Below are 21,455 nucleotides of genomic sequence, written 5' to 3'. Positions count from 1 at the left end.
AACTCATACCGCTAGGCTCTGGATTATTATCTCTTTCGCTGGTTCCGGTTTATTGTCTTCCGACGTGGGTAGCTGCCCGCTTGAGCCCAGAATGAGCAAACATGAGCAGAGTTTGATTACTGTCAGAGCCAACTTGAGCAATGTCCTGAATCATCTTTCGCATCACATTGCGGAGTCACGTGGAGGGAGCATTGTTGAGAGGCAGACGAAAACATTGACTGGATGGAGATCACATCAAAATCATTTGGGAAGGCATGAGGATTGAAAGGTTACATTTCACCTCTAACCTGGACCATGCTTTAAGGTCTGCCATTGGCTGTCCAGCTTATTTCGTTCTTGGGTGTCATATGGATAATATTGACGACTAGAGCAGCAACGAACGTTCCCAGATCAATGAGCACGGGAGGTAGAGAATCCTGCGGATGGCGCCACTTTCTTCCATTTATGATGCACCACACAGTTCAAGTATTGATCACTTCCTCGGACAATTATATTGGTGAAGTACTTTTCACCTGATTTTTTGCACGCGACCTCTATAGCCTGAAATCTCAATAGGGTCCAAAATCGGCTCTAGCCAGGAGCCTTGTAAATTTGATAGGAACTGATACCATCACGGCATTAAAATAGGTTAGGAAAGGTGACTGTGTTCCAAACAACAGGTATTAGCAAGTTTTATATATAGATAATATAGAAACTAGAGAAGGGGACCAGAAGAGGACCCCTCTGTATGCTCAGTCTGTGGTCAGGTTCTGATCAGGTATACTCACCTTTAGCCTAAGAAAGAGCGGTAGCTGATCAGGTCTAGCCAGTGTGTCAAAAGAATACTCAAACTACTTAAGTTACTTAAGTATATACTCATTGAGTATTGAGTAGAGTATAAGTAGGACACACCTTGGCTGAGTAGAGTATGAGTAGGACCCACTACTCTACACTAGTCTACTCATTTGACACACTGGGTCTAGCGACTAAACAGAACTAGCGAAAGAAAAAAGTCATCTGATATTATATAGTGAGAATAAGCGAAATATTCAGGGGCTCGCTTACAAGTCACGACTAGCTTCTAACTTGCTAGTATTTCTCAGGATAAGCAACTTCGACACAACATGTTTGAAGATAATATGACGACATTCTGATAGGATTGCAATATAACGTGATTTAATGAATAATGCCATCCTACCAAGTATCGAGAACGACTAATGAGAAATCCCGCGAGGAGCGTAGAACGGGCTTCTTTGATGAACCTACTAAGGATTTGGTAGTGCTACACAAAGGGCAAAAACAGCATCAGCCTTATTGTGGGGATACTAAATCGAGTCTACTCCAGATTCCCGGGCGCTTCTCAGGATCTACTCAGGTTTTGCCCGTTCGGCTCAGCATACGAAACCCTGCCTCAGATCAAATACCCAGCATTTTACCCATTGGTCCCCCGCGTTTTGAGAGGAATATTTATCTCAGCAAGGATATTTCCCTGGCCTGACAAATATTTTGATTGGCAGTTTTCAGCAGCCGCATGACCTCTCTTGAACTTACCCAAATCAAACATGTCTCCTTACACCAACATTTGCGCCCATGAGTTAGAATCGCACCTCTATTAACAACTTCTAGAATGTGGAGACTCGGCAGTAGTCTCCAATATGTGGCTGGACGAAGGATTTCATCTATATATTAGCCATCTGCCATGAACATGCCTCCTGGTGAGCACTACCTACGAAATTATTTCCTGTTCTCTCTTTGATTAAAGTTGCTGCTGTGAGATCTTCACTTCTATCTGTTTTGTTGTATTTGGAACTCGTCGTGTTGTTGGCCATGCACTATTCCAACAACTTTGGGTCGCTGGAGTGGATCAGATATGTGACTTGTTTCCAAACCTCTGTTTCATTTACTAACTCTGGCTATACGGGACAACCTGCGCCTGCGTTCCGATGTCAAATACAACGGTAACCGATGTAGGCAGCACTGCTTTCCGATGCAACGGGCGTCCTGGTGTGAGTGGGAAGTGCTCTGTGGCTGCTGGGGACATAGTTACAGGCGAAATCATCAGCAATTTGGTGATCACTCATGCAAAAACGAAGCCATTGGTGGTGCTCACTTCTACCCTGTGACTGTTTATCTGTCCAAGGTTGCCGACGCCGCCACTCCAGACGGCCCAGCTGGACGGTCCAAGATATTCCAAGACGCATGGTCATTTGTATGCGAACGAGCCACTTTAGACAATTATGGGGCTAACCTATGGCTTTTGCAGAAAACGGGCGGCAGGGTTGGAGACGATGATAATTGGGGCACGAAGGACTTGAACACCTGTTGTGGCAAGACGAACGTGAAGATCCCATCCGATATTGCAGCAGAAGACTATCTTCTCCGTGCGGAAGCCCTTGCGTTATATACGGCTAGGAAAGCGAACGGCACTCAATTCTACATGACTTGCTGTACATCGTGTACTCCTTGAACTACTTCGTACATAGCCCCATTCTAACAGTTTTGTCTAGATCAAATTACTGTCACCAGAGGCGGCGCAGCAAGTCCATCTTTAGTCAAGTTTCCCGGTGCATATAGCGCAGCGGATCCTGGGATCAAGATTAAAATCCACGCGGCTTTGTCTTCATACGTTGTTCCCGGCCCACCGGTGTATTCGGGAGTCACAACGAAATCTGCTGCGTTGGAACCGAAACACAATCCGCAGGTGCTGTCAGCCCATCATCAACTGCGAAAACAAGTGCAGGTCATAGGAGGAGACACTTGTAATGGAATATGCATTACGCTACTCAATTTCGAGAGGGAAGTGAAGGTACTTATTTGAAATGGATAGTCGTGCTTCAAAAAAATTGAATAATGGTATTCTTCTCTAGCAGATTGCACAAAGACTACAAAGCATTGACGGGGCACCTAACCAGTTGATCCATAATCACTCTCAATTCTGTGAAAGGCCATTTTCTTAACTAAAGGCTAAGTATTTTGTTTATGAAAATAAAGTTTAGACGAAGCAGTGGTGCCGAAGTCAAGGATTTTACATTTGAAATTTGTATAATACTAATATCAGGAGTACCAATACACATTTTATCAAAGCATCTTCCTCGTCTGCGTCCGTCCATTTTGATTCCTCGGGTATGGATCCACCCTGGTCGCTCGAGCCTGTGGCACAGACTCAAGATTATATGTTGGACCGGTATTTTGGGGTCGAGGTGCAGACGGAGGAGGGGATGAGGAGACGCGACCGTTTCTTTCCTGAGGTCGAGGTCCAGAGCGCGAGGGGTAAGGGTTTTGGGTACGATCGGGGGCACCGAAGAGGTGAGCTGAGTGTGCTTCTGCTACTTCTTCGGCTGGACTGAATACGGGTTCATCTTCAAATCAGCCTGTTTGTTGCAACGAACTGGATGTGAAAACCTGATTATAAGGACGCAGTATACGAAGTAGAGTCATTTATCCCCCACGGAACTGGCTACGGTGATATTCTTTGCCCAGTTGAAGTATACTGGTTCCAAGGCGGAGAACTTGTCAAGTCCGAATTGAAACGAGGAAAAGGAAAAGGAATTTTTCTTTAATTATTTGCTGAATCAGACAACTTCAGGTTTGTTGGTAAACATCACCTTTAATTTTAAAAGCGCCGACTGTCTTTATATCCGTAGATACTCTCATATGCCTTGCACTTCTGAAACTTTTCTGATCCTAATCTCGGCTTCAAATCCGCTCTCCCTTTCGAATTCTTGTTAGCCCTGCCTATCTAAGCTTCGGTAGTTCCGAGGCTCTTTTCACTATCCGCCAGTGTAGAAGTTGATGTCAAACTCTTTCCGTCACAATCCTCAAACCATTCCTCTTTCTCCTTTCGCAGTTCGGCAGTCGGCAGTTTCGTGATGATAGGTTCGGCATAAGGAGGAGGCGGTAGTGGTACAACAAGCTCTTGCTCCTGAATCCTCTTTGATATCCTGGCCGAGAGGAGATTCAGGAGTACGAGGATAAGCTGCAAAACGCTAAAACATTGTCAACTTCATGTTGGGAGAAGGGAAGATATGGAGAAACGAACACAGTAGCAACCATGCAACCACCGGCAGCCAACTCCTGGCTCAACCAAATTGAGTTCACCGACAAATGGTATCCGTTCCTGAGATAGTTATATTCATCATGGAGGAAGCCGACGAGGCCCAGCGCAAGGATGATGGAGAATACGACGAGGTCAATTATGGCGTGAAACGTGTGAGCAGTGATGTTGATGTTAACAAGAGCAACAACATTCCAAAAGATTGAGATGCCAAGCTGTGAGAGAGAATATTGGTTAGAAAATTTCGAAGGAGAAGTTTTGGTTTTGGCAAAAAGGGAAGAGGAGACCAGACTGCCACAGTAGGGAGAACACTCAAGCCCGTGTAGTTGCTGCCGGACCAGCCAATGATGTAAGTGAGAACTGTTATGGAGAAAGCGATTGAAATGGTTGAAAGGATTGCCGCAAGGACTCTCGTCGTGATGATCGCGTTCCGAAGTTGTATTGGACGGGTCATGATGAGTATGTGAGGTGTTTCCTTTTGTTCTATGAATTTTCCTCGTCCAAATATCATTCTTGATTCAATCAAGAGAGATTTATGTTTCATATGTTAAGAGAACTGCTTCATTCTTATCAGCTGTCGTAAGGACATACGAATCGTGAGAAGGATGCGGGGTCTGAGGCTTAGCACTCGTATTCCGGTTTTTTTGACGTAGCATCCGTTTCATTAACTTTCAGTGAGCACAAGATCTCCGCTCATAAGAGCCTTTGCGTGCCAAGATTCTACAGGAATACGAGGGCCACGCCTTCAGGAATCTTGAAACATACTATTTCATGCGCCAAGGCAGGGGCGCTGTGAGATGATTGGAGATCAAATGGTCGATCTGCAGAAGCGGCCGCAAAGTCGCTGGTTACCTGGTGACGAACAAAAACGGTTGTCCCTTCTTGTAACCAATTGGTGTCGGACATTAGAATGAAGTAGTATTCTCGCTTTGATCGAAGCGACAGAAGGATTTGGATCTGTTCCCCATCCTCTTCAAATGACCCCTTTCACTCCCTAGAAAAATATGTGGCTGTTAATGCCCTCGTATAGTCTTGCCATAAAGCAGCAAGCTAGCGGAGTATGCGATCAAGTTCCTCAAGCTTACCTCGTTGAATTTAGGGGCCTTCACGGTGAATCACATGCAACTCCACTACAATTGACAATGGACGCTTGTGCTTCCACGTCTAGATCTAGCTGGTTCTTGAGAGATCTCCGGCAATTTATGTCACCTCGTTTTATTTCGGATCCTTTCAAAGGATTTCTATCCTGCAGACTATGCCCTTCACAAAGCAGGATCATGCCTAGTGACCTAGTCCAGAAGTTGCAAGCTAAGTCCAATTAGTTCAATTTAGCACCATTGGTTATGCACATTTACCTCGACAAAAGTCTTTCCACACCAACATCATCACAATTTTCATCTCAAGTTCCCAGCATGAGAAAATATGGACAAAGTCCCACAATCTTTAACCACGACGCTCAGAACCGGACCCATGGATCAAGCGGTCCTAAGAAGAACGGGTGAACGAATGACGCTGATGCGCAGGGCACAAGTGAGAATTTGTCGTTCTCTCTCAACTCTGTTTCTCTGCATCCTGTAAGCTCCGCTATTCCCAATCTCGAAACAGTATGTCATTTGTCAAGACGGCTTCTCGGGCACTTCTCACCTTTCGTCACGATCGTCACAAGTATACTAGGGGTTCCGCTCAAATTACCCCCGTCACTCCGTCCAATTACCCTATTTCAAATAAGACATCTATTTTTAAGCATTCGTCCTGTCAGCCGATCCCAAGTGGGGAAGGCCGCTTGTGGGGGAACACGGAGAGTTTGAGCTCTGGCGCAATGCTGGGCCACACAATTGACATAGAAAGCCCGCAACATTCCAGGAGGACGACAAGAAGATATGGCTGGAATCCTTGCTGAAAAGCTGTGGTGGCGTGCAGAACTTGTCCCCAGTTCTGGAGCATTAAGGGAATATCGATGGCTGCATGACAAACCTCCTCTTCGCCGAAACAATTGACATAAGTAGATCAACACTAGGGTACGAAAAGTGGGAGCCTGCAGAGTGGGACGCAGACACAGAGGTTCATTGGCGTATTGAACTTGACACTTCTTGGGCAAAAATCAAAGGGGACGTGATTCAACACGTATGGGATTGCAGTCAGGCTGGTGAAGGCTTAGGCCCAGCTGACTGCCAGGACTGGTCGATCCCCAAGATCGAACACAAAGTGGTTATAGCAGAACCAGTTATGAAGAGATCTCAGACCACGAAGGGAAGTTGTCAAGATGCAGCTAGGGAAACAAGAGTGATAGGCAGTTCCTTAGACTGGTAATTCCGCTTGTGTGATCTTGAATTTTATCTTTATCTGGAATTTCGAGTCGATTCGTAACATATTGATGTGTTTGGGGAATAGGTTGAGCGAGAGAACATTAATATTGTGTGGATACACAAGATCATCAAAGGAACCTCCTTATTACAGGCCCCGTCAACTACGGTATGAGCTTGTATACATAGGAGACCTTTCGACAGGCACCACGGGGCAGGCACCGAGAGAAAACTGCTAGATCAAGTTAACTTCCGCCACGATATAGCCGAGGTAGATATACAGTTGTTGAAGGATAAGCTGGATGAGATCTTTAAAGTTGGTGTCTCTTCCCCGAAGATCCCAAACATCTCATTCAAGACAGTCGTCTCGAAGCTGTATATGGATGAGATAGAGAGCTTCAGGGGCAGCTGTGAGAGGATCCGGGAGATTCGCGATCAATATGGTGATTTAATTAGAGTTTTGGAAACACGAGTTGGGTAGTTATGATTTGGTGGACCTTCAAAGGAGATTCCTCGAGGTTACTCGGGACTTTTGGTGGGCGATGGAGCTGTTCGAGAGCTACCAATGTCGGTATCGCCAGGTCTTACCCGATAAATTGTTCGAGGCAACAAGGAGGAGACCAGATAGAAAGGATCACGAGCAATCAATGTTGCTTTAAGATATCTTTTTATTAGCGTCACGTGCTCGGTATCTGAGGTTCCGATTCAACACGCGTCAACATCACATAACTTTCCTCCATAAACATCCCCAATCCTCTCGACCCGAAATCGCCCACCACTATAGCTGTGCCCGCTCATTCCACAAATTCAAACAATAGATTATTGCCATTCGATACCTAGACCCTTTTCGATCATACCTCTCAATACGATAATCGAGCTCCACCAAGGACCCTTCATCTCCACTCGTACACCTGCCTCACCTTCCAGCCAGACATCTGATGAACCCACGACCGCGAGTCCTCAGCACTGCCATATTGACTGACCATCTTGCCGGCCTCTACAATCAGGATTCTCTGACGTCCTGCCTGCTGCGATGATGGCGGGGTCCAAATTCGATACCTTTACAGTCTTTCCGAATCTTCCGAAAGAGATGCGATTAATGATATGGGAACGAACTTTGCGACCTAGGATCGTCAATTTAAGGCAGAGGAATTTGAATAAGACAATTGGGGAGTGGGAGACTGAGACTGGAAATACTTGGCCACCGCCAAAGGGGGGAATGATGGGAGAAGACGCGGAGGAAGAGGATAACCATGTTTTCCTGGATCTGCGAGAGAGCTCTAGGTGGCGAGGAAGAGAGAGGGCTGCACTGGCCGACTCGCTCAATGCCAATATCTTTGACGAAGATGCGTATAAGGAAGCCCACCTAGTGGGACTGATTTCCGATTGCCCGCCGCCGGAAATCCTTCGCGTCTGTCGGGAGGCATTTCAAGTTGTTTCGAAGTCCTACCACAAGGTTTTCTCACCTCTTGGATCGATACCTACCACGTGGTTTTGTTTCGAGCTCGATACGTTATATCTACGGCATGATAACTTTTCGGTTTATTATGCTGATGGCAGTTTGGTTTCTGTTACTTACGACCTTGGTGACAGCGCATTTAACATGCTGGATATGGATAACCTATTGAAGGTGAAAAAAATCGCACTACTTTTGACGGGAGATAACGATGATGCGAACATGCCATTAGAGAAGTTCATTGCGGCGCTCGCTAGCACGATAGGTGGTCTGGAGAATCTGTATTTGGTGGTGAAGCATTATGAAAAGGAAGGCCAGGATGCAACATGCCTCTCCATTACGGATCCTATAAATTTCGCAGAGACCATCAGGAGTTACAAGTTTTTCAACCCGACAGCATGGTGGGAGGAAGTCGCTGAAGAAGTTCCCTTGAACAGCACGGAATCAGAGGTGAATTTGGAGGATCTTGAGAGGATACTGGCAGAAGACGTTAGCAGAGGCAAAACTTCCTGGAATATCCCCAAGATAGAGACGAAAGTGGTCCTTGATAGGGAGTACGCAGGGGAGCTCGCGAGGGCGAGACGTGCTGCGAAGATGAAGGTAGATGAGCTCGTCAAGGAGCACAAAGCTTATGAGATGGAAAGAGAGAGAGAGAGAGAGAGAGATAAAGACTGGAACGAGTAACTGGAATGATATTAGTGATTCTGACGAGGACTTCGGACTTTTTACTTAGATATGCTGGAGAATCTATTGATGTTTCGGAAGTATCATCGCCGTCAGGTGCAGTATTCACCAGCAATACGACTCCAATCAACAGTTGCCACCCAACTGTAACTAGAATATAAGGTTTGAAAATTGTTCCAAGAGTGGCATGTATTGGAGAAGGGGTTTCTTTTCGCAATACCCATTGGGAAGCCTGCCTAAGGTACAGTCACCTTTGCATCATGTTGCACCGCTCCCTATGCAAGGCTTCGTGCAAGATGATTCAACATCCCAACCTCCCCTTTACCAAGATAAGACTTGAGCCCGCTGCATCGTGCAACACGGATCCAAATAGCTCTATTGCCAGCATTGTACACGAGATACATGTTCCATTGGTTTACCACCCCTAACGTCGAACTTTCCCCGCATAGCTCCACCCGTGTATCAATGCTTCGACTCAACTTGAAGAGCTAGCATACCCTTACAGCCAGCCCAGGAAGATCCTTGACTGGGACTTCTTAATATCTGCGAGTCGATAGAATGACTCCCCAGCATCTCGGCGATTATGCTATTGCTGCCGATGGAGTCAGCAATAGCATAACCCGATCGCGCCATTACACTGATTACAGTCTTTCGTAATTTGCTGGTGGACATCCGATTGATGATCTGGGAGCGTGCACTACCCAGCCCGAGGGTGATTGATATACACCAAAGGAAGCTCAAGAAGACTGTTGAGGAGTGGGAAGAGGAGAATAATATGCGGTGGTCCTCTCGTCCAGACTGCGAGGAGGATTGGCAGGCCCTGAACCTTCCAAACAACCTACTTAGATACTGCTGGCAACAAAGGGCGTTTCTAGGACAGGCCCTTGGCGCGTATCACATGGATGATGATACGTACAAGTACGGGCATTTACTTGGATACTTTCGGATTGTCAATCCCCAGAAATACTATACGTCTGCCGGGAAGCATTTGGCGTGGCCTCAAGATTCTATCAGAGAGTATTCTCATTCCTTGGCTCGACCCCCCAAGTCTAGGCAGACTTCGACATTAGCATGTTGTACCTCTGCTATGATAAATTCTCAGTATAAGAACAAACACGTATGAGTCCATTTCAGAGCCGGAGGCATTGTTCCTGAACACCTTTCGTATTCTCGATACTATACCGCGAGCAAGGTGAAGAAAGTTGGCCATTCTCTTAGATCCCGAGACGGATGCATCGTTGGAGAAATGGGTGGGCGAATTCTTGAGAGGTTTTGGTAATATGTGTTTTGACAATGTGGAAGCCATTACACTTGCGCATAAACACTATCGGGAGGACGAATATGACCAGACAAGCCTAACCATTATGGACAAGCCGATTGACTTCGAAGAGGCACCTTGTCACGTGCTGCGCACAGGCATATATATAGCTTCTTCACCGCCATTAGGGCACCATCATTCATACATATTCATACCAAAACACATACATTTCCACTTCCACAGCTTGTCCAGGCCGTGACACACCTGCAGCTTATTGCTTATGAGAAATTCGAGCCATATCCTTGGGACGAGCGTGGGTTATACATTGACTTCTCGACCAGATCCGTCGTGCCCAATACTCCATGCCTACGCTGCGGAAGCTACAGTGGACAAGATAAAGCTCGAGGAGATCAAGTCTCTGAATCTTGAATGTGGCTATTTTGGGACATGCCGAGCTTTGATGCATCAGTCGTCCTTACTGTACGTTGCACGGAGGCTTGGAAGCGTGCAAAAGGGACTATGAAAGTCGGATTACGGAATACGATTACGAGATTTACGCTTCCAGGTGGGAATAGTACGACAGGGAAGACTTGGCCGATAGGGGAAATGTAACGAATGCGCTGGCAGTTAGGAGTAGTAGGATTTGGTCGGAATTACTTCTGATGATGCTGGGCATTCTGCAGTCAGAAAGTCCCACTCCTTTTTGTGTAGCATGTAAGGCCGCACCCATCAAAAGCAATACCAGACGAACAAAAAACACACCTAGAAGCTAGTAAGTGATGTGTAAGGCACTCATACAAGACTCTACGAAATAGTCCGAAGTACATTTCAGCCCTGGTCACGAGTTAGCGTTCGTTCGAAGACCCTCCTTTTTTCCCACAGGGCTGTCGTATGACTTCGCGCTAGGCGGCGCCTAGTATTCTATTGCCATATAGGGCTTTTCCACGTTCAGTTTCTCTTGAATGGCATTTGATTCCACTTTCATTCTCTTTGAATAGATCTTCACATTGTCGGCATCGAGTTTAGAGAGTCGAGCTCCCACTGCATTCCCACACTGCAATGGGTTGCCGAAAGAAGTTCGGTTCACGATCTTGGAGTGTGTGCTTCCAGGTCGAATTGTCCACTTACAGAAGGCCAAATTGAAAGGAGTCATCGACTATTGGGAGGAATGCGAGCAGGGAGATTTGCAGAAAAGTACATGAAACGCGGCATGCTTGTTATCCTCGTAAATCCATCACTACCTTGTGCGGTTTCAGACCTCGCAGCAAAATTCCGCCTGCAAGTTTTGCTTGCAAAGAGATCTTCGAGATCGCCGCTACGCATGGAAAAGTGTTCACTTCACAAGATGCAGAAGGCACTACCTCGTTCAACTTCAAGAAGGATGCCCTGTACCCTCACCTTTCAGAACCAGATGGTTCAGACGAATTACGACAATTCTGGTCGGACTTGGAAATAATTACGGATGTGGAGAATTTGGCTATCCACCTCCTCTGGGAGCCAGAACATGCCCTCAACTATCTGCGCGTCTTAGAGCAAGAGCTGGCATCAGTGTTCTATCGATTCGTCCCAAATCTAAAGAACTTTACGCCGGTACTTCGACTCCAACCGCTCCTCCCAAAAATTCCACTGGTTTCGGTAAAGATCTTGAGCACTATCCCCAGATCCTAAGCAGATTTCTGAAGAAGATGGCGCTCATGATTCTTAAAAGAGTCTTCATCTAACTATGATTATTGTTTTTGGCTGGTTGGCATACTATAGCCCCAAAACTGCATTTGAGATACTGGGGTTGACTGCTACTTGCCTAGCTGTTCTCGTAGCGTTTGTGAGTGCAAGCTCCTAGGAATGAGGAATAAAAAGCTAGCTTTGAGGTGGCAAAGGGTAAAGATCTTCAGTACAGCATTTATTGGCTGTATCGGTGTATAAATTGAGGAGGAGAATATGCACTACGACGTACTTTAAGCTGCTCGACTGAGCAATTTCGATGCTTTTTGAACATGAATCAATTAATCAGCCATCTGCACACAATCTTAGTCTAACAGACGAACACTAATACTAGATCTGTTTTAAGCCGGTGGCGGCCCAAACTGCCTTTTAATAGCCATCTCAACAAACGGCGTGGGATCCTCATACATCGTCCAAACACCAACCTTTCCATCCTTCCGTACACAATGAATGATCCCACGCTGATCCATCAAACCTTCCTGGCCAGGAATCTTCAATTCAAATACATCTTCCCAAGTTGCATAAAAGGCACTCCCATCATTTACAATATCTACAATCTGTCAGCTTATATCTCTAAGGCAGGAACGGGGCAGTTAGTACCAAGATTCGTGATCTTGAAAGCCGTGGATCCAACGATGGGCTGGATCTCTTTGAAGTGCTTCAACAACACTAATGGTTAGCATTTCTACGGTCAAAGTGTAAGGATACCCTTTCGGTTTGCATACAGCTCTTATGTTGTCAATGCCACTCCAAGTCTGTTGTTTTGGCGGTGAAAATCCCGATATCACCGCATCTTCGGCATACAGTTCAGACAGAGTCGCCAAGCCCGGCACCCACATTGCATCCCATGCCTATTTTTTGTAAGTTAATTCCCTCAACTGGAGACTGATAAGTAACAGGTACCTTTAACAGAAACTGTTTTGCTTCTTCTTGAGATGCCATTTTGCTCAATTTCTCGTTAGTGGAGATATTTTGTGCGGAGAAATATAAAGAGCGCTGTGATGGAGCGTTCAATTATTTTGGGGTCAAGGATCTTATCATCAGCTGCTGTTGTCAGATTATGGTGTGACGTTTCGGATCCTGCTTCCTTCATTCGTCCACGAATCATCCATGTGAAACACGTCAGGATCATCGGGTAATCATTCCCCCGTTTACGATCTCAGAGCATGGAACATGGACCAATCAAACGTCCCTATTTTCCAAAAGTACGAGGGGTATCGAAATCGAGATTTTCTGCTGAAGATGCCTCACTTTGCCCAAGTTGAAAGAACCAAGATCTTTTGGCCTCGCGACCATGGATTCTCTTGCGTCCCGCTTACTGTATCAATTGCCAAAAAAGATGGTAAATTTGCTGGGGCCAATTTGAGAGCCTCGATGGATGAGATGGCAATTCACAACATAAGCACAGTTTTGGCTAGCCTCCTTGGTTTTTGTTTTGCGGTTTTGACGACTAACCTAAACTTACAACTGAATGAAAACGCTCTTCACTGAGATCACCAACCCTTTGAGTGTTGAAGGATATCCTTCTGTCTTGAAGCTGCTAGACCATTGCCGGGAAGGTCCAGTAAACCGGAAACCTACGGACGATTAGCACAAGCCATCGACTTCAAGTACCCGCCGATAATTTGGAACGTCATTCTCTCCGCCTAGGCCATCATTACCATTGCCACGAAATTTCACCTTTAAAATTCACAAACTGTGGACGGGCAACTGATCTATTAAGCCCACTTCTAAATTTACGAGACAATACTCGAAAGGGCTGCGTCTGTTCTTCAGGGAGAGAATCAAAAGTCGCTCATCGGTACGAGGAGCAAGCATCGTGGCCTTAAAGGCTCGATCCTTCCTTAAAGACGAAGGGGAATACGATCTTCGAAACGATAAAGGAAGATTTGATTGAAACCTGTCGCTAATGAACTTGTCGACTTTCTGAGCTTCTCAATACTTTGACCATGTTATTAATCCCCCTCGGACTCAGCGAACTCCCTCGCTTGCTCAACGGGCTATTTCGCTTGGAAGGCTTCGAATATTTACCTCTCAATGATGCTAGTAACATTCGAATCCTTTTCATGTATTCATCATCACGTAACTCTTAAGTCTATTAATACCACGCTTTTCTAAGATCACATCAGGTACTGGTCTCGAATATTCGAAAGGTTGTAATTGAAATTTGAAGTAAGCAAGACACCCTTGAGACAAGAAACCCAGACATTACGCGAGAGCAGAAGCATTAGGAAATACTACTCGCCGCCGTCTATTTCCGGTGCTCTGTGACCTAAGTCATGTTCATCGACAACAGTTGGTCGTCGGTGGACTCGCCACAGCTCCAGCATAATTATGCTGGCTGCGAGGTATGTCAACCCGGCAAAGATCTGGGAGTAAAGGAACTCATGTCCGGATCCGGGACGTCTAAGTTTGAGTGCTATTACTTCAGGGACTACGAAATTAGTTCAATAATGTAGTAATACTTGTTAAATACGGAATAGTGACAGGCTTACAGGTGGTTGGTAACACGATCACTAACCAGGCTAGCGATAGCATTGATGGCAGTTCTCCAAGCCCAACCACTTCTGTGCATATTGGTCCGATTGCCTCCATGTGAGGTCAGTCTAAAGTGTCAGTTTTCGAGTTAGGAGATAACATACAACCCAAAAGACACCGAGGATTGCGCCATCGACAATCACAAGAGAATGGTAACTCCGTAAGAGGTCGCCGGGATCCAAATTGCAAAGACTGATAGTGCGCATAGAAGAGTTATGAATCCCGCAGTCTGTATTCGACCAAAACAATCACTGACTACCCCGATAAAAGGCCTTCCAAGTGCAGTGCCCAGATTTAAAAACGCTGTGGTATTGGCAGCTTGAGATTCATCCAGACCTATAGAACTTGCAAAGCTGGACATGGAAAAAAGCAGAGTTATATAGCCTAATATGCTCACAAAAGACCAGATAAGGACTAACAGGACGTAGTAACGGCAAAGGAGATCCATGTCAAACGGATGTTGTTTTGGTTGAATGATATGATTGCGACTCCGGATGGCAACTGTTGCTAGGATATTCATAAATCCACTGATGAGCCCAGTGATGCGAAGCGACCAGGCTATAGAGGTGTTGCTAATAGCTGAGCGCACCATAAAGGAGAATAAGAGGCCCCCGATGCCAGATCCCGCAGCACTGATGCCGTTTGATAGGCTGCAGCGTCGGCGGAACCACTGAGACAGCACGGCGATGCTGGGAATGTAGGTGAAACCAACTCCTAGGCCAACTAGGACGCCTTGGGTAAGGTAAAGATGCCAAATACGTGTTGCAAACGACGCTGTGATAAATCTAGTTGTTTGTAGACATACGCCGATGAGCATGGGCAACTGGATGACGTAGGGGTTACGGCGGACCAGGACCGTCACGGCTGGAGAGGCCAGCATCGCCACGGAAAAGTTTAGTCCTCCGATGAAGGCAAAGTCCATGGGTGCGGCCGCTGCTGAGAAGGACTATGTTGTTGTGCTAGATATGGATATAAACGTTCTTACGGCAAGCACTCCCCATGTAAAGCAGTTGATGGCAAAGCATGCTGCAACGCATACCCAGCCGTATCCACTGTCGGGCGGCCCAGGGACAGCGAGTGATGGATTCTCAACATCCTGGAGAGAATCGCATGCTGTGCTCATTGTCACTGTCCGCATACGAATGGCAACAGACCGAGATGATAGACCTCGGCTTCCTCGAGAGAAGACTCGGCAGTGGTAATAAAGGGCAGTGGTAATAAAGGGCAGTGGTAATAAAGGGCAGTGGTAATAAAGGGCAGTGGTAATAAAGGGCAGTGGTAATAAAGGGCAGTGGTATGTCACCGTTCCTTGATCTGGGGCGAACGCCGATCTGTCATTTGCAGAGTGGGGAGCGTTGATATGTCACCGTTCACAGAGCCACAGCATAGCTTGGGGGATGAGTCAAAAATACTAGAAACTGAGCATGCCAGAGTAATTGGGCCAATGGCCATGAACATCGCTTTCTTTTCTCGCATTTTGTTGTTGTTGTTGCTGCTGCTGTGGTCAAGCGGTGCTTAGAAATGCTGTTCTAGACTTTATTCTAGACTCAGCCTACCCTCAGATAGGGGCTCGCTTCAGCGCCTTGAATGTAATGCGGGGTCAGATTTCGTAAAAGTGGAGAAGGGACTTGCTTTTTTACAATCACTTCCATTTGGGTTTTATTGTTTAAAAAGAACTAGACTTCAATCAAATTATATTGAAGGCTGGATAAACGAGTAAATAAATTTACACAAAACTATTTTGTTTTGTCCTTGCAATTGAACAAGTTTAGGTGGCGCTGTGGGGCTTGGGCGGGTGCCGCCGGTCTCTGTAAAAATAAGGTTACTGAGTGAAACAATGATTTTCGCCACACTTCAATCCGAAGCCACTCAATCAACAACCACAGTCGAACAGCCATGCCGCCAAAACCCAAAGGAGAGGTCAGCCTTTCATTCCACTACTCACATTCGCACTCGCACCCACTAAACTATGCTGATCGGACTCAATTCACAGACTTCTAACTTGGTCCGAGTGCGCAACAATCAGCGACGTTCGCGGGCACGCAGACGCGAGTACATCGCGGAGCTGGAGCGCAAGGTCGAAGAATGCAAGGAACATGGACTCCAGCCGTGCATACCCGAAGTCGTTCCCCAGGACACCATCTTGCGGCTTGAGGAGGAGAACAGAAAGCTCCGGGAGCTGTTAGCCCTTGCGGGCCTGGAGCAGACATTGGTGGACGCTCATCTCTCCGCTGACGGTGGAGCCCCCGAGGCTGTCGATAGCGGCAGTCGTATGCAAAGCTCCTCAGGAACAACGCAAGAAGGCCTGGTAAGCCTGGAGAACGATATATTGTAGTGTAGTCTGCTTGCTGATGTGTCGAAAGTCGGCGGCCACGGTGCCAAACGAAGTGGCAAGCTTGCATAATACCTCAGATGAAATGCTCGTAGATTCATTTCTACAACTCCCCGCGGACGAGTTCGACATGATGTTCGGGCCTCTTCAAACGAACTCCTCCTTCGATTCCTCTTTTATGCCTGAGAGCCCCCCCGGGCCTCCTCCGCCCTTTCCACACGACTCGTCCTTAACACCACTAGTCGACAATCCACTTTGCCCTGCTGAGTCCTTTCTCCTGACCTCTAGCCAGTCCGATAAGGGGACAACTCTATGCTCTGTGGCATATGAGCTGATACGCGAACATAACAAGAGAGGGATCGATATGATCGAGATTGGCATCCGCCTCTGGAATGGTTTTGTAAAAGGCGATGGAGCTTGTGGCTGCGAGGTTGAAAACGAGTTGCTGTTTAGCGTCTTGGAATACATAAAGGGTTAGTGTCCTTGCCAGTGATAGTATAATTATCACTGTGCGAGTTCATTCACTGCACGGATATTTTGGATTTCCAGAGAAAAGTGTTTGCCCCGAGTGATAAGGAGACATAGCATAAGAGACCATGATTTTAACTTGCAGCTCCTCCTATTGTTCCTAGACATTGCTTATCTAAATAATATTCTCGAGTTCGAGGAGCTGAAAATGATGTCACGAAGAGAGGTTGTCACCAGATAAGGGGATGTCACTGGGGAAGGGAATGTCACCAGGGAGCTTTGGAAAGATGGTGTCAGCAGAGGAGAGAATGCCACCACTCGATATATTTCAAGGCGACCAATCGAAGAAATAATGTTAGCGTGTCACATTCGTTCAACTTGAAGGTTTTCAACCCATGATGAATTCCTCGGAAGCTCACTCAGACGTAATTATCATTGGAGCTGGCTTGTCAGGTATGTCAAGAATCGAGAGTTCACGAGTCCACCCTCTTCGATAATTATCCACAAACTGACTGATTACAAAGGCCTTTGTGCAGGCATCCAACTGCAGTCAAAATTAAAAATGCAGCCTTCGAGATCTTTGACAAAGGAAACGAGATTGGCGGCACCTGGTCTGAGAACACATACCCAAATCTCAGCTGCGATATCCCTTCCCAGGTAAGAATCTTTCTTAAAGCCAATTTCCCCATCACGCAAATATCACTACACCTAATAATTACTAACGGCCATCGGGCATAAAAGTTATACTCCTATTCCTTCGCCCCGAACCCCGAATGGTCAATGACATACACAAGCCAACCCGAGATTCTCGCCTACATCAAACGCGTAGCTCACACTATCCAGTCCCGAATTCATCTGAACCAAGAATGCGTTTCAGCTCGGTGGCTAGAGGATCAGGACCTCTGGAGGGTAGAATTTCTTGATCGCACCACCAACGACACGTTTGTGCGGCATTCTCGCGTTTTGTTTACTGCTGCTGGGTTCCTGGACATCCCAAAGGGCCCCAAAAGCATAGCCAATATCCAAGAATTTGGAGGAAGAATATTCCACAGCTCTCATTGGGACCATGAGGTCGACTTTGGAGGAAAGGATGTTGTCGTCGTTGGGAACGGTGCTTCAGCAAACCAGTTAGTCCCGTGGCTACTCAAGAACACCGGTCTCAGGAGCCTGGTCCAAGTCGTACGAAGCGCACAATGGATTGCCCCTAAGGATAATCAACCTATTCGTAAGGCACAGAAATGGCAAGTATTTTCATCTAATGCCACTCCCCTCGCTCAGAAGTGATCTTGTCTTACCTAATTTTGCAGGGTTTTGAGAAACATCCCCTTCACCAATCGACTCTATCGCTGGTGGCTGGCTATGAAGCTTGATCTCGCCTTTGTCGCTTTCAAAGACAGTACCCTAGGTCGCCACGTCAGATCGATGCTGGAGGCGTCACTTGTCTCCTACATGGAAAAGACCGCCCCGAGTCAATACCATTCCATCCTCGTCCCCTCTTACGCATTCGGCGCCAAGCGTGCCATACTAGACCACGGTTATCTCTCACTTGATAATCCCAAGGCGAAGTTGATCAAATCCCAGAACCTAACAGTCGTCGGCACGAACCAAATTGCAGGCGAAAACGGCATCGTGTATCCTGCAGATCTCATCATTCTAGCCAACGGATTCAAGACAGCGCAGCTTCTCACCCCAATGGCCATCACCGGCCTGGACGGACTCAATCTCCGGGATCTATGGGAGCGCGGATCTGATGGCGCGAGGGCGTATATGGGGTACGTACCTTGAGGACTCTACGTTCATCCGCACACAAAGTCGAGAGAGGAAGACTAGCTAACGGGGCAAAAGCGTAATGGTGTCCGGGTTCCCGAACCTCTTTCTGCTTACAGGTCCGAATACGCTGCCGTCAGGACATTCAACCCTCCTCGGCATCGAGAACTCTGTAACGTACATTCTGCGCCTGCTTGAGCCTTTGCTTAGCTCAGAAGGGACGTCCAAGAAGCCGCATTCGTCTACAATTGAAGTGAAAAAAGATGCAGAGGATGCTTTCAACAGGTTTGTAGAGCGCAGGATGAAGGGGTTAGTGTATACATCGAATGTCAGCACTTGGTACATTGATCAGCGAACGGGGAGGAATCATCTTGTTTGGCCTGGAAGTCAGCTGGAGTTTTGGTGGTCGAGGTGCGTCGAGGTGATCCGATGGGCCGATTTTGTGCTGTCAAAGAAGAAGACGACATGATGGTTAGTATTAGTTTACGACGGACTCTGCTGAGCCTGCTTCTGGGTCCTGTGGCGTACTGAGAAAATACAATTTTTTTTGGGATTCCCTTGGTCTGTGGACTTAAGAAAAACAAGTCACATCCAACAGTTAAGCCACACAGGAGAATGAACCTGCAACTTGAGAAGCGCATTGAAGAGCATCTGGGCGAGCGTGGCTGGTGGGTACGTGCAGGGCAAGCGAGCAAGGCTGAACGACGCCGAAATAATCAAACACGAAAAGAAAATGATCCAGGATCACCTTCAAGGTCATCTGCATGAAGGGAATAATGAACGAGATAGGAGTTTGGCCCTGCAGGACAGATGTCATTGTACGCGCCAACGCCCCTGTAACGTTAGTATGTCACTCGGATGATGCCATTGGTCGACAATAAAAAGGGGGCGTGAGCGAGGCCCCGGTGCTTAACGAGCAGCCGAGTTGACCTCTCAGAAAATGACCACAAAGATGGCATACTTAGGAATTGCCATTAGAACAGCTGGGCCTCGCTGTTCCCAACCTGCATATAAATATTTCTACCCTGGCAGACGAGCGAGAGGAACAACATCTTATGAGTAAAGCCGTCGGGTTGGGGACTTCCTGTCAATCTCGAAGTGAGCTCATCTTTAACGACGAACCTGAACCCTGCGTCGCCGTCCCTACCTTAGGTCACTTTAAATTTAACTTTTCTATCATGGATCCAGGCCAAGCTCCTCCTCCGCGTCTGCGTGTCATCCTTGACCACAGAATGAAAAACCCCGATACCCCGACCTCAGCCACAGTCTGGAACCCCGAAGACGAGCTGCATGGTCACCTCGAGTTGTCAAGCACAGAAGACCTGCACATCGATGAGATTGCAATATACTTTGAAGGTGGGATACACACAATGACGAGAAAACCATGAACACCTCTAAAGCTTGCTTAGGCGTCTCACGGAACTGGATACCTGAGTCAGGAGTCCGCCTCCCAAGACTCATCAAGGCTGAGCGCATGGTAAGTGATTCATCTACTCCCATGACCACCTCCACCCCTTTCAATCCACTTTCCTCGCCTCGCGATTCACGAGTTCGTATCTAACCGGTCAAAATTGAAGTTTCTCAGTCAAGCCCATGACATGCTTCCAAGCAATCTATCTCAAAGGGACCCGCCGCTCGGGTCGGTTGTCCTTGAAGCACCCTTTCACTTTATCATCTCCCGAGCGATCCCGTGCACCAATCCCGACTCACCAGAACAATGCTTACACCTGCCTCCGTCCCTGCTTTTAGGAGATGAATTTTTCGACGAAGCTACGGGCAAACTGTTCGCACAGCCCAACATTACCTACTACCTACGAGCCACCGCAAACTTCACTATAAATGACACCGGGGCGAAAGGGTCACAGGAGACATTTCTACCAGTAACCGTCGCGCCACACACCGAGGAACTGCCCCCGACAGAAACAGACGATTTCCCCATGGAGTTCAAGGAGCAAGAAACAAAAGTGCTACGACGATCTCTGCTGGGGACCCCGCTAGGAACAATGAAGGTCTCGCTACAAGAGCCATCGGCTCTTGCTTACGACACCCGCTCTACCCATAGCCACACGACGGCTCTTTTAAGACTAGAGTTTGAGTCGGCAAGTCCAAGTTCAAACGATGTCCCAAAGGGCCTCCAAGGATTAAGCTTTACGGTTTTTTCCTTGGTAAGAGTCAAGACATTCTACTCCGTGAAGTCCTTCCCAAGGCTACCAAGTCAGAGTTTGTTGGAATCTTTCGGTGATATGAGGCTTCGCGACGGCATCATAAAGCTGGAGACTCAACACGTTCGAGATGCTTCATGGGGATACAGGTTCAACCCAGAAAGTCAAGCCACTGCCACCCAGGCTTCCCTAGCCAGTCTCTCCCGTTCGATTGAAGGGGTCTTAGATGGCGGCAACACCCGAAAGCCGATGACAAGTGAGCCAGGTGGCAAATGGATTTCTAACTGGGCCATCCCCATCGAGGTCAACGGACGCCTCCTACCTACCTTCTGCAGCTCATTGGTTGCCCGCTTCTACACCCTCATCGTTCGAGTCAAAGTCGCGGGCGCCCGACAAGAAGCCTTCGACTTTGAAGTCCCTTTTCAGGTTATACATACCCCTCCAGGCAAGACTGATTCCTCTCCCCCACCGGTGGAAGAAATCAGAGAACAATTCTTGCAATATCAGAGAGCTTCAGAGGCGTTCTGGTTCAGCGAGGATTCATTGGTAAGTTGCTTGAGAGGTCAACTTGAAACACAGCGGCTGATCAACCGTTAGCAATCCGAGCAAGACCCACCGCAATACTATGCGTGATTAATCTCGAAAATTTAGCCGAAATCTTAGCTTGAATCCAGGGGCACAGGCGTACTGTGCCTACAGTACAAAGCAGGCACAAAGGTTCGGTGAAGGGAA

General features: G+C 47.2%; 7 protein-coding genes across 7 annotated transcripts; 5 read left to right on the top strand and 2 right to left on the bottom strand.

Moving 5' to 3' along the window:
• Nucleotides 1–1,922: 1,922 nt before the first annotated feature.
• Nucleotides 1,923–2,797, top strand: K444DRAFT_631511 (lytic polysaccharide monooxygenase; the record flags this gene model as incomplete). Its single annotated transcript, XM_024883369.1, has 4 exons — nucleotides 1,923–1,985; nucleotides 2,120–2,188; nucleotides 2,243–2,426; nucleotides 2,487–2,797. 4 exons carry the CDS (start codon nucleotides 1,923–1,925, stop codon nucleotides 2,795–2,797), a joined length of 627 nt encoding a protein of 208 aa, XP_024734670.1.
• Nucleotides 2,798–3,554: 757 nt separating this feature from the next.
• K444DRAFT_664909 (uncharacterized protein) lies at nucleotides 3,555–4,939 on the bottom strand (the record flags this gene model as incomplete). The annotated part of the gene is made up of 3 exons (XM_024887023.1): nucleotides 3,555–3,965; nucleotides 4,019–4,545; nucleotides 4,799–4,939. The coding sequence occupies 3 exons, from the start codon at nucleotides 4,937–4,939 to the stop codon at nucleotides 3,719–3,721; spliced, it is 915 nt and encodes a 304-aa protein (XP_024734669.1). The 3' UTR covers nucleotides 3,555–3,718.
• Nucleotides 4,940–7,079: 2,140 nt separating this feature from the next.
• K444DRAFT_614717 (uncharacterized protein) lies at nucleotides 7,080–8,614 on the top strand. The gene has a single exon (XM_024880584.1). It carries the CDS (start codon nucleotides 7,370–7,372, stop codon nucleotides 8,474–8,476), a length of 1,107 nt encoding a protein of 368 aa, XP_024734668.1. The 5' UTR covers nucleotides 7,080–7,369; the 3' UTR covers nucleotides 8,477–8,614.
• A 5,036-nt stretch (nucleotides 8,615–13,650) lies between these two features.
• Nucleotides 13,651–15,117, bottom strand: K444DRAFT_653743 (MFS general substrate transporter; the record flags this gene model as incomplete). Its single annotated transcript, XM_024885892.1, has 5 exons — nucleotides 13,651–13,890; nucleotides 14,019–14,023; nucleotides 14,138–14,297; nucleotides 14,331–14,940; nucleotides 14,980–15,117. 5 exons carry the CDS (start codon nucleotides 15,115–15,117, stop codon nucleotides 13,694–13,696), a joined length of 1,110 nt encoding a protein of 369 aa, XP_024734667.1. The 3' UTR covers nucleotides 13,651–13,693.
• A 730-nt stretch (nucleotides 15,118–15,847) lies between these two features.
• On the top strand, nucleotides 15,848–17,112 carry K444DRAFT_23808 (uncharacterized protein). The gene is made up of 3 exons (XM_024871284.1): nucleotides 15,848–15,914; nucleotides 15,988–16,302; nucleotides 16,358–17,112. Exons 1-3 carry the CDS (start codon nucleotides 15,891–15,893, stop codon nucleotides 16,802–16,804), a joined length of 786 nt encoding a protein of 261 aa, XP_024734666.1. The 5' UTR covers nucleotides 15,848–15,890; the 3' UTR covers nucleotides 16,805–17,112.
• Nucleotides 17,113–17,192: 80 nt separating this feature from the next.
• Nucleotides 17,193–19,227, top strand: K444DRAFT_592559 (FAD/NAD(P)-binding domain-containing protein; the record flags this gene model as incomplete). Its single annotated transcript, XM_024878245.1, has 5 exons — nucleotides 17,193–17,251; nucleotides 17,319–17,451; nucleotides 17,536–18,035; nucleotides 18,102–18,566; nucleotides 18,640–19,227. 5 exons carry the CDS (start codon nucleotides 17,193–17,195, stop codon nucleotides 19,028–19,030), a joined length of 1,548 nt encoding a protein of 515 aa, XP_024734665.1. The 3' UTR covers nucleotides 19,031–19,227.
• A 512-nt stretch (nucleotides 19,228–19,739) lies between these two features.
• On the top strand, nucleotides 19,740–21,320 carry K444DRAFT_533112 (uncharacterized protein; the record flags this gene model as incomplete). Its single annotated transcript, XM_024875128.1, has 4 exons — nucleotides 19,740–19,917; nucleotides 19,971–20,038; nucleotides 20,139–20,886; nucleotides 20,950–21,320. The coding sequence occupies 4 exons, from the start codon at nucleotides 19,740–19,742 to the stop codon at nucleotides 21,318–21,320; spliced, it is 1,365 nt and encodes a 454-aa protein (XP_024734664.1).
• Nucleotides 21,321–21,455: the final 135 nt, after the last annotated feature.

Source organism: Hyaloscypha bicolor (assembly GCF_002865645.1).
Source record: "Hyaloscypha bicolor E unplaced genomic scaffold K444scaffold_113, whole genome shotgun sequence".
Lineage (NCBI taxonomy): Eukaryota > Fungi > Ascomycota > Leotiomycetes > Helotiales > Hyaloscyphaceae > Hyaloscypha > Hyaloscypha bicolor.
This window is presented reverse-complemented; position numbering and strand designations above follow the sequence as displayed.

Excerpts from the sequence above, each read along its gene's own strand:
- K444DRAFT_614717 (XM_024880584.1), top strand. The coding sequence starts at position 7,370 with ATGATGGCGGGGTCCAAATTCGATACCTTTACAGTCTTTCCGAATCTT.
- K444DRAFT_23808 (XM_024871284.1), top strand. The coding sequence starts at position 15,891 with ATGCCGCCAAAACCCAAAGGAGAG. Across the intron at positions 15,915-15,987 it reads CGCCAAAACCCAAAGGAGAG|ACTTCTAACTTGGTCCGAGT; the intron begins GTCAGCCTTTCA and ends CTCAATTCACAG. Across the intron at positions 16,303-16,357 it reads GAACAACGCAAGAAGGCCTG|TCGGCGGCCACGGTGCCAAA; the intron begins GTAAGCCTGGAG and ends ATGTGTCGAAAG.